The 12020-nt window shown below is 48.4% G+C and overlaps 1 protein-coding gene across 4 annotated transcripts in view; it reads left to right on the forward strand.

Annotated features, from left to right (window-relative positions):
• ELMO1 (engulfment and cell motility 1) overlaps window positions 1–12020 on the forward strand; it is a 468564-nt gene that overhangs the window by 151353 nt on the left and 305191 nt on the right. For all 4 annotated transcript variants that reach the window (XM_053925918.2, XM_053925919.2, XM_053925917.2 and 1 more), the window contains one exon: window positions 8305–8474. In XM_053925918.2, the coding sequence (XP_053781893.1) occupies window positions 8305–8474 (170 nt within the window). The remainder of the gene's footprint in view (window positions 1–8304; window positions 8475–12020) is intronic.

The raw sequence follows: 12020 nt of genomic DNA on the forward strand, positions 1-12020 counted from the left end.
GGCATTATGCATGAGAAATAGAGGGCTAATTCCTCAGCTTGCAGGGATTATAAATAAATAAGCAAACTTAACCCAAAATGCATGGTGAAAATGGAGAAGCAAACATGATCTGTATGTTTCTCTATATCAGTCTCTCTATCTCTGGTGATGTATATGTCTATACATATATAGATCTATAGCTACAGATAATAAGTGTGTACATACATTATATCTATAGATAATAGGGTGTGTGTGCACACACACATGCACACATATATATATATATATAGATAGATAGATAGATCTATAGCTATTACATATACATGAAAGAAGAAACTCAATCTCTCCCTTAAAAGATGAAAATCTACACTCCTCAGTAATCAGGGGGTGAGGCAAGATGCTACAGTGTTGAGAGTATGAACTGGAACATCCTCTTGGAGGGGCAATGTAGCTGTGCCCACCCAAGTTTAACATACATGTGTCTTTGTCCTGACAGTTGTACTGCTGGGAATTACCCAATAGACAGACTCCTCAGGACACGCAGAGCCCATCCACACAGGGCTGCGTGCACCATTGTTGGTAGCAATCAAAAACTGGAATCCTGATAACTGTCGGTCGGGACACGTTAAGTGCATTAGGTCATATCCATGTGACAGAACAGTGCGTAGTGGTAGCAACAATGTGGCATGTGCTGCCTTCAGACATCACCGAGTTACAGTATCAAGTGCAAAGGCAGGTTGCAGACCCTTCTGTACAGAGCAACGCCGTTTAGGTACTTGGAAAGGAGGTGCATGAAATGGTGCGTACAGGACAAATTCATTCTCAAGGGATAACTGCACAATGGTGAACACTGGGCTTACTTTTTTTATTTTATAACTTCTGGTAGTACTTACATATTTTTATACCATGTGCTGGTATTATTTTTAATTAAATAGACACAAATATCATAAAGTCACTACAGTACATAGGAGGTGAATCATAATGTTCTGTGCTAAAAACATTTTAGTATTCCAAACTGTTCAATTTTAAGAGCCCTTTTTGCACGACCTGAATTCTTCTTGCCCATCATTTTGGCCATGTGGACATTGTAAATACAACTGCCCATCAAATACTTACTATTGCTTCGTCATCTCCGAGCATAATCCTCCCTTTCTGCTCTGTCTTGTTTGGGAACCAGTATTAGAAGCACCCCAGCCAGAGGGCCTGTTGCACTGGTTTTAGGGAAGAGTTACTCTGGCAGAAAGCAAAATGGTGTTATCTCAGTCACTCTGTGGTTTCAGATTACTAGGGGTTCATAACAAAAAGACCATTAACAGTTTTTAAACTGATTTTTCTTTACTGAGTTGAGAAACTATACAAGGGTTGTAAGTGTCTGAAGGTCTGTTTCTGGCCATTGTTCTATGAGCCCCAGTTAGAGAAAAGCAGCCAGGAGAGGTGTGTGAGCAGCAGCCCAAGGGATCTTGTCCCTCTGCTGCCTACACACCTCTCCTGGCTGCTTTTCTGAGAGCAGATCGGGGTGGCCAGGGGACAGGTTAGGGGCTCATTACAGCAGTGCAGGCAGGAGGTGGAGAGCGTGGGCTGCAGCGGTGCAGGGAGGGCTGAAGGAGGGTGTGGGGGAGAGCCCCCGGGACTTCCTGTGGATGGATGTGGTGCGGATGTCCCTGCTATTTGGGCGAGGTGAACGGTGGTGCTGCTGACTGGGTAAGAGGTTAGGGGAGGGGAAAGTGAAGGGTTTGAGATGCTGTTATGTGTCCAGGAGGACATGTCAACCAGGCAGTCAGGTGTGTCTGCTGGACAGCCCCCACCAGGTGCGTAACTGGCTGGATGAGGTCACGTGAGGAAGGTGGAGCCCTGGGCACCCTCCGGGGTTTAGAGGAGGAGCCGACCAAGAAGCCCAGGGTAGAAAGTATTTCTTTCAAAGGGGAAGGAGATGGGAGGTGTGTTGAAGGCTGCTGAGAGGGTGGGGGAGGTTAGATGAGGGAAGTGACCCCTGGACCTGCCACCTGGAGATACTGATAACATCCTGGAGACCCCCCATCCCCCAGTGTACGGGTGAGGATGGACACATCATTGGGGTGGGGGAGAGAGGACAGCTGGACCCACTCTTCACTCCAGAGCTTTTGCTGAGCATAGGAGCAGTGCAGTCAGGGCGGGGCTGGAGGGGAATTGGGTCAACCGATGTTTGGACAGTTCTGTTTGATTTTTCGCAACAGGAACTATTGGAGATTTCTGCAGCTGGAAATGACCTGCTGCCGAGGGAGAACCCAGTGGTACAGAAAGAAGGGGGAGACTTTAGAAGGAGGGTACTTGAGAAGGTGAGAGGGGCAGGGATAGAGAGCCGCAGGAAGGGCTGACCTCTGTAGGAAGCGGGGAACCAGGTGTTAGTACCAGGAAGAGGCAGAGAGGTGTCGGGTGGGGTACTCTTGGCAGTGGGATAATGAAGGAACCTCCTGGCTGATTGCTTAGACTTCCTCCATAAAATGTGAGGCAAGATCCCGGTGTGGGGGATGCAGGGGTGGGGTAGGGGAGTTTCAGGAGAGAAGAAGAGGTGTGGAGGAGTCGTGTGCAGGGACACTGCAGCAGCCCAGGCGAGTGAAGTTGGGTGGCTGGGCAATGTCGATTGTGCATTTGGAAATATCTGTGGAACTTGGGCACTGAGGACCTTTTAGATGACTTCTTACTAGGAATCATGTGCCTGGACCGCACCGCGAACTCCTTGGGGACAATTTTAACCAGGACCTGCAAGAACACTGGGCAAGAGGAAGGTGGATTTCTGAGCAGCCCTTTGAATGGCTCTGAATGAAACATGTTTTGTATTCTGAAAACAACACCAGAAAATAACTTACATTCTGACATTATCACACACAACTACTAGAGTCTCTTCGTTTGTGCTGACTACTTGAAAAATCAGAACTAAGGCTGTTTTATTTTTTTAACAATGTTGATCCCTCCCCCAATGCAACAATATGGCAGCATCGTGGAGAACTTGAAAAGTGAAGCTTGCCGCAGAGAAAATTATGCAGACTATTAGAATTCATAAATAACCACCAGTCCTATCTTGATTTGTTTCTTTTGGTCATTTTGTGCAAATATATGTGTATATATGTGCATATGTATTTATGTATTTATTCATTCATTTAGTGGAATTTTTTTTTGGAACTCCTGGTAAATGCCAGGCAGTGTTCTAGGGGCTGGGAGTAAAGTGGGGAGCAAGTCCGACAAATTCCTTCTTCTGTCCACACACACCCCTGCCCATAAACAGTAAAATCTGTTTGCATCACGGAGATGAGCCCAGTGCTGTTTTACACTCTCCGAGTTTCCTTTTTAATTCCATGGAGTGTTTCATCTGTGACACATACGAGTTATTTAACCCTTGTCCTACTGGCGAACACGGTGGTTGCTTCTAGTGCTTGAATCCAGATGCTATTTTAAGTGCCCAAAGGGGGCTCACATCTGTCAGGTAGTCAAATGCAGCCTTTCGGTCACGGGAGTGCATCACCCACTGGGGCTCCTCCTGGGTGCTGCTGCTCAGGAAGCCTTAGGCTGCCTCTCCAGTCTCCCCTGCTGCCCCTTCCCCCTGTGCCCCCCAACCACAGACCCACTGGTCCTCTTTGGTCCCCCTGAACATGCCAGACTTGCTCCTCCTGTTATTCCTTTGTGCTGACCCTTCCCACTGCCCAGAAATCTGTTCACTTCCTGTGGAATCCCAAGCACAAAACAAAATTGAAACAGAGTCAAAGACACAGAACAGAATGCTGGTTGCAGGTGGGAAGGGGGCTTGGGGGCTGGGTGAGAAAGGTGGAGGGATTAAGAAGTACAGATTGGTAGCCACAAAATAGTCACGGGGATGGCATGTACAGCACAGGGAATAGAGTCAGTGATATTTATGTAACTGTGTGTGGTGCCAGGTGGGTGCTAGACTTACTGGGGGGAATCACTTTGTAAGTTATATGCATGTCTAACTACTATACTATATACCTGAACTGAATACAAAATAACATTGAATGTCCACTGTAACTGAAAACTAAATACATATGCTGGTGAACGTATAATAAAACATAAATCCTGCCACTAAAAAAAAATGAAATCCAGCTTCCTCCTCCTCAGTGTGGTTGGCTTCTTACTGAGCAGCTCCGTGCTGAATGTCACTTCCTCAGGCTGCTCGTCCCGGAAAACTGCCGTCTTAAAAAGCCACCAGCCCCTCTCTGTCACATTCCCAATTTCAGGTTTTGCTATAGATCTCCTCAGTGTTTACGTTCTTATTGTTACCTTGTTTGATTGCTCACCCCGCACCTGTAGGGTGTAAGCCCCAGGACGGCGGGCACTGAGCTGCTGTGTCCGTGGCTCTGTCCCACACGTGCAGAATAGCGCCTCACGCAGGGTACGCTTTCCAGAAAAGTTCTTCCCTCAGGAGTGAGGGTTCTGTCTTTGGTTCTGTAGGGGCGCAGCTTGGAAATGGATAACCGCAGGGCTTGTCTGAACAGAGCCCACGTAAAATTCTCTGCAGCCTAATTTTCGGCCATACCTGATGCCGAAAAAGTACATTTTCCTTACCAACACCTGATATTTTAATAATAAAACTTTCCTCCCCATGTTAATTTTTATAATAAGAGTTTCATATCCAGATTATTTAAAAATGAGAGAAGGTAAAAAGAAAACATTTCTGGTTCCAACTACAGAAATAATTGTCTTAAAAATGTCCCAGAAGCTGGAGGTAATGTTTTGATTGGGGCTCGTGTCAGGGGTCCGACTACGATTTGGCACCTGTTCCTGGAGACCCTGTGATGAGTCTTCCTGGCCACCTGAGAAACAATCTGTGACTCTGGGGGTTGGAGGGCACCTCAGACATGACCTCATCACCGTTCCTCCATGGGCCAATGGGGAAAATGAGGCCAGGAGAGGTGAGGAGGAGTTCAGTGAGGCACCCATGCTAATCATTAGCAGAGCTGGTCAGAGCCCCGGTTCTTGCTCCACAGTCAGGGAGTTACTCACCACCGCCCACCAGCTCCCACAATCCTCCCACCTTGTGAATGATGCATCCCCTCTAGGTTTACTTGTGTCTCAAAAGCAAGAGGAAAATTTACCCGACAGCAAACACTGCGGGAACTCTACATTTCTATGAAGAGCTTGCTCCTTAGTTTACGGCACCCAGGGAAAGGGGTAACACCTGCCTTGCAGGAGAACACCACAAGGTATCTCACCTAGCATGGCACCCATGGGTCCATCCATGTTGTCGCAAAGGGCAAGCTTTCATTCTTTTATGTGTCTGAGTCACAGTCCATTGTGTGTCTGGACCACATTGTCTTCATCGCTCATCTACTGATGGGCACTTGGGCAGCTTGCGCATCCTGGCGATTGTAAATACTGTAAATACCGCTGTGGTGAGCACAGGGGTGCATGTCCATTTGAGTTAGTGTTTGGATTCCTTCAGAGAGATATCCAGAAGTGGAATTGCTGGGCTCACTTTGTAACATATGTGAATGTCTAGTTGCCATGTACACCTGACACTAGTATAATATTGTGTGTCAACTGTAAATAAAAAATAAATTTAAAAAAATTTCAAGAAGGACACCACGGTGCAAACAGGGCAGGTGGTTCCCAGGCAGGGGCTGAGTGCAGGAGAGGGTGATGGCTCCCCAGGGGCTTCTCCGCCCTGGCACCTGGGAACTGACCGCAGCAGAGGGACACAATGTGGAGGACCCTTTTACCGTTGTGGGGTGTGACTCCCTGGCTGAGACCCCGGCGGTCGTTGGGCTGTTGCTGTGGTGTCAGGCTGTCTTGGTGGAATGTTCCTGAGTTCCAGAGCGGCAGCCTGTTAGTGGTCCTGCAGTTTGGGATTTCCGCCTTCGTTCCTCTACTTGCGACACTTGTCCTCTTCAGGTTTCTGTTGTTGTCTCTGGGCACGCCTCTGACTTTAGATGAGCAAATTCTGAATGTTTAAGTAGGTAATGTTTCAACACACAGAAGTGGAAAGAATGCTATAACAAATCTCATCTCCCTAGACCCCACCTTAGTGACTTACTCTTCTGATTTTCTTAGCAAATGTCTCTCGTGAGACCTAGGCACTTTCTAGAAGGGCAAGCAGATCGCCTTTTTGGTGCAGTTAGCCAGGAGGGGCAGTTGTGCCACTGCTGGGGACACGTGATAATTAGGAGACAGAATCAGAGCCCCGTGCCCACTGTGGCTGGGCTGTACGTCCCCATGTGACCAGGAGATGGGGGGGCGGGGCTTAGTGGTTTAGAATAGTGGTTCCCTGCATGTGATTCCGGACCAGCAGCCGCACCCGGGAGCTCGCTACACAGACGACTTTGGGGACCCCACCCGAGGCCCACAGAACCCAAGGCTCTAGGTAACGCCCAGGACTCTGTGTTTTGAGAAGCCCACCAAGTGGCTGTGACCACGCAGCAATGTGAGACCCACTGCTTTCCAGCCTGCTGTCCAGAGTCTAGCTGCCCAGGTTCTATCTTAGCTCCAGAGCGGCAAGCTGTGTGACCCTGGGCAAGTGACTTGTCTCCTCTGAACTTCAGTGGCCTTTGTGAAATGACAATGAAGGCACCCACCTGCTAGGGCTGTGGTGCGGGTTACGTGAATTCCTCCATGAAGATCTTTCCAGCCGTGGCTCGCAGAGAGCGCTGGGGACCGGGCGCCGTTTCTAGCATCGATATTAGCACCGAACCATGGTAGTAGCACTGATGACGACAGTGAGCTGCTTTGGGAATGGATTGTTGTCACAATGACTCAAGCAGTGTGGTTTCCTGCTTGAAGAAAAATGTGGTTTTCTAGGAATTTCAAGTGATTCACTGGGGCTAAATATTATATGTTAATGCTAATGCTGTACATCCAAGTGATAGTTTTAGAGAATAGGATATCCTTGAACAATTTAAAAAGGTAAAGTGATTCTTGCTCAGCTCTCTTTTATGCCTTTTTAAAGTACAGGATTTAGGGTCTCAGTCATTTGTCAGGTAACTGAGGATCGGGGAATGAATGAGTAGGGAGGGTTCTCTTCCTTCTACTTTCTTCTCCTCCTCCTTTTCTGATTTCTGATGCAAAGTGTCAGTTTTTGGTTATAATACATGGCAGACCACAGTCTATCTGTGACCAAGTGACAGGGGCATGCGGTTTGCTTGTCTTGGTCCCTAAAGCATGGCCTTGGTTTTCCTGTTGAATCCCGTCCTATCCTCAGGGCCACCTCCAGGGGATGGCGAAGGGGGACCTGGGCGTGCAGGGACGGGCTGTGGCTGCGGAGCCTGTCCAGGTGGAACCCCTTTGCTCCCAGGACCCGTGGAGACTCCCTCTCTCCACTGAGCAACCTTCACTCTGTCGCAGTTCACACAGGGCCCCTCAGATATTTCTACTCCATTTCTGTTCTGGAGAAGAACCTCATTGTTGGGCTCAAACACACATCTTCCACTGTCTCTGAAGTACAGTGTCATTTCAAAGGAGAGAGCAAGTACTTGAGAGGGGGAATATGGGGACGGCAGAGTGCTTTGGCCATTGAGTTAAAGAATAACAACAACAGATGTGGACTTACTTCTATTAAGCAAAAAAAAAACAAGCAGGCACACTGAATAATTCTTTTTCTTGCTGCTTGCCCTGACTGAAAGAGAAAACCTTTCCCAAGTGAAAGAAAGAGATGACAAGTTTTTATCCAGAAGTTCAGCTTGTCCAGCATATTTCCATCCCCACCTGCCCTGCCTGCACGAGCTGATTGCCAATGCCTTGAAAAGAAACCTAGTTCCAGGCGAAGCTACTGATTTGGTTCCCTAATTATTTTGTTATAAATTCGTTCAGTAAGTAGCAAATGTATGGGAAACACATGTTGTCGGAAAGTGAGATTTCGAAGCGTCGTTGTGAGGTGCTGGAAGATTGTCAGCGACCCAGAAAGGTTTCGGGGTGTCTAAGGGTGCTTTTGAGCGCTGCCCTTAGGCAGTTATCACTCAGCGTATTGACGGAAGTGGTGAACGCGCTGTACAAATTTGTGTAATTGCTTAACTAAGCAAAAAGCTTTCTGCTGTGTATAGGTAAAAATTGGACTTGAAATGTAAACACGTTGCCCGTCTCCCCCTCCTCACTGCCACACCTGTTCTGTTCCTGGGGAAAGCTCTTTTCCACCAGATGGGAATCTGGGCCCAGCAAAAGAAGGCAGCTGGTTCATTCCCACGGCGGAATGACCAGGTGTGCCTGAGGGTGGAGTGGCTGTGGCTGGAGACCTGCCGTGGTGTTGTGTACAGGTCGTCTTGTGCCTTGCGCCTCTGTGTTTTTGCTTCTGGGTGGATGAGACGTTGACTTTCCCTATGTGGTTCCCTGTGTTTTTGCCTCGGGCAGGCCCAGAACGCCCAGCAGCTCCACGAACGCATCCAGTCTTCCAGTATGGACTCCAAGCTGGAAGCCCTGAAGGACTTGGCCAGCCTGTCCCGGGATGTCACCTTTGCCCAGGAGTTTATCAACCTGGATGGCATCTTCCTCCTCACGCAGATGGTGGAAAGCGGCACTGAGTAAGCACCTTCTGTCCGGACCGCCGGCCTGTGCTGTCCTTCCCAGCATGCTGGGCATTCCTCCCTCTCCTCGCATTGCAGTTCCTAGTGTTAAAGACCAGAAATCGGCTAGACTCAGGAAAAATAAAGAAAGGGTTTTCCAGTCGTGTCTAGGGAGCGGGTTTGCCATTTAAATATCACTATATTGTCTGCCCACCGATGGGCCAGAATCTGAGACAAGGTAGAATTCCATAAGATAACCTGACATTTCAGATTTATGAGAAAAGAGACTAGGTCATTATCTCCCAGGGCCTTTCCAACACTAGAACAATAATCCTACAAAATAGAAATCTCTTTCACCCCTCATCTATCCACAAGACAAATTTCTTCTCCCTGACTCAGTTTAAAAAACTGAGAATACCTTCTTACAGTCTCAACATCTTAAACCAGGTCAAAAATGGCATCCCTGAAGTCAGTTTTTAAAAATCAATATTTGAATGATGAAATACATGACCTTAATTATCTAAAACTAAATGCAGTAAACATTTATCTAATGCCCACTGTGCAAAAGAGTCAAAGTTGGGAATATTTAAAAAGGTGCGAGACTTGCCGTCCAAAAATGCAGGGAGGCCGGCGTCAGCGCAGGTAGAATTCCTTCTGGGGGCTCTGGGTCTCGAGGTCGGACCGGCTACTTCCCGGAGCCCTACAGACGGGGTGTCAGTCAGTGGGCCTTGAAGGAGTTTGGTCCCAGCATGAGCAAGAAAGGGATGGGCATTTCGACTGGGGGGCTCACCCTCCCAGGAAAGGCTTTGATTCTCGGGCGGATCGGGGACTGTCTGGGGCCAGTTGGGTGTAGCTCCTACAAGTGTGGACAGAAAACTCCCTGGACCGCTGGCTGCCAGGTGGGGCCACAGGACATGGCTCATTCCCACGGGGTCAGTGCCACCAGCACAGGCTGTTAGAGCACGTGGGTTCGAGCAGGTGACAATGCTGACTCAGTTCATTGCACATTCATATGCTAACTTAATGATGGGCAGAGTTGGGTAGACATTTGTTCAGAGAGAGAATCCTTGAAGGTTGGGGTTTAAACCTGGGTCCCTTAAATCTCTCTTCAGTACCTGGCGACTCGGAGAACAGATGATGACTGCATGTTGGAGCCTCCTCAGCCCCTCCCTCCCTTCCGTCCTCTCTTCCTTCCTGCCTCCTCCTACACTGGGTATTATTTAGCCTCTGCACTTGGCACCAGTGAAAGATTCTTTTTTTTTCCTCATGGAAAGAGAGGATGTTTGATAGCAACAGGAATATCTCCCACATAAGAATGTTCTGTAGAGTTTGGTGGGGAGGGTCCTACCTCATAGACAAGTAGAGACAATATTTCAGAGTGATTGGGGACAATTAACAAATCTAAGGGGACTGGCAAGTAGGCGTGGGCATATGCGAGGGGTCAGCTGTGGGCAGGTATCATTTATTTTTTGAACGAAGACTAAAATACGGCTCATAACATTTTTGGCAAACATCAGCTTGGAGTGGGCATGGAAACTTGAATCCTGGGTGTTACCAGAACCTGAAGGGTTCCTATAAACTGGAGCTGGAGCTTGAAACAGCTGGAGGGAAACTGAAAAGGCTGAGGGACCCAAGTGGCCCGACAAAGGAAAAGAAGACAGGGACTTTGTGTCTGTGTTGGGAGCTCCAGGCTGAGACCCCAGGTGGCACGGATCAGAGCCCTCCTTCCTTGCTGCTGGTGTGACAAACACCTTTGCTGGGAACTGCGGACGACTTCATGGGATGGCCACATGCAGCGGGCCCTGCTCTGTGCCCACTGCTGCTCCTGGCCAGATGTGGAGCTCTGTGGGGTTCCGCCTCATTACACGTTACAGCGTGTTTACTCCAAAGGTCAAAATGTTCCCATATTCATGGATTTATCAAAGTCCCCACCGTGGATATACAACATCAAACGCAATGTCCCGGACCCAGTTGTCAAGCAGCCTGCTTACGTGAGGTGGCTACCACAAACACCGAGGTCACAAACACCGAGGTGCCCGAGAGCTTAATTAAGCCTTCCAGCATTCAGAATAATGTTGTGACCGTGGATGTGAATTTACTGGAATTGGAGTGGTGATTCCAGTTACAATGGTAAACACATGGAAGGCTGAAGTCCCTGGGAAATGCACCCCAAATAAAGGGCCGGGCAGAGCCCCGGGACCTTCCAAGGCTGGCTGTTACACGTTTTGACATTTTCTACCGTATTAGTTTGCTATGGCTGGTGGCACAAAATGCTGCAGACTGGGTGGCTTCCACAATGGCCATTTACTTTCTCACCGTCGGGAGGTGTCAGCAGGGTTGCTTTCCTCCGCAGCCCTCTCCTGGGTTTGCAGGCTGCCGCCTCCCTCCTGTGTCCTCACCCCAGCTCTCCCCTATGCGCACAGAAACTTCATGTCTCTGCGTGTCCTCTCCTTATCAGGTCGCGTTGGATTGGGACACACCCTTATGGCATATTTTAACCTCATCACCTCTTTGGAGGGTCTCTTGCCAAATACTGTCCCATCCTGAAATACTGGGGGTCAAGGACTCATCATATGTATTTTGAGGGGTGCATAATTGAGCCCAGAACGGTCATCGAAGGGACAGCATCTGTTTTGCTTAAAAAGAAAGATGCGATGTACTTGTCTTTCGACATCATTACTTTTTATCTGTGCCACCGCCTCGCTGTATGACTTACCTCGGTCTCTAGGGGGGCCCACAGAGTCACATCCCTCAGACGAAGGACTGGGGACTACGTGAGAGAACACCAGTACTGAACAACTCTAAGTGAGCCACAGTAATTGAATTCCTTTTGTGGAAAAGCACATTATACTCAACGGAACATTTAACTGTTTATAATTCAGAAGCCATCCCGCTTTGTTACGTACAGCCAGGTTTTAGACAGGTAGACGGAACTGAAGGCCAGATCTCAGCTGAGTTCTGTTTGGCATGCATCTTCCCAGCGCACTGTGTTACTCGGAAGGCCTGGTGTCTCTCTGGGTCCCCTTTCCCGCCCTGCTCACCACTTTACATAAGTTCAAAGTCATGTACAGCCTCCTGCCCTCCTTCTGCAGGGTTCTGCCACTCTTCCTGAGAAGCTGCTCATTTGATCCTCAGCTATTTTTTCCCCACAGATCTTTTGCTCAAATGAAAAAGAGAAAGGCATTTTTTTCCTATAAGGAAACCTGGCTTCTCAATTAAACGTTGCCCAAGACTTTAATTAATTAACAGGAAACCTTTGGAATGGAAACCACACAAATTAAATCGATCCTGCAATTTGGAAGGCATTTAGTCGGCACCCTGGGCAGACTTCCAGCTGGGGAAGGCAGAGGTTTCCAAGCAGGACCTGTGGAAATGTTAGGGAACACTGAAGAAATGTGGCTGGAATTTATCTCCTGACTTTGAGCTGTAATGAGATGCAGAGATTACCCACCTGCATGTCATTACCCAAGGCTGAGCTTTTAAAGGTCTCTCTCCAGCTGGTACCAGGAGGGGCCACGAGGCAGAATTAGCCACAAAGGAACAATGGGGAAGTGTCACTTTGCC

This window comes from Desmodus rotundus, chromosome 6, assembly GCF_022682495.2.
Source record: "Desmodus rotundus isolate HL8 chromosome 6, HLdesRot8A.1, whole genome shotgun sequence".
NCBI lineage: Eukaryota > Metazoa > Chordata > Mammalia > Chiroptera > Phyllostomidae > Desmodus > Desmodus rotundus.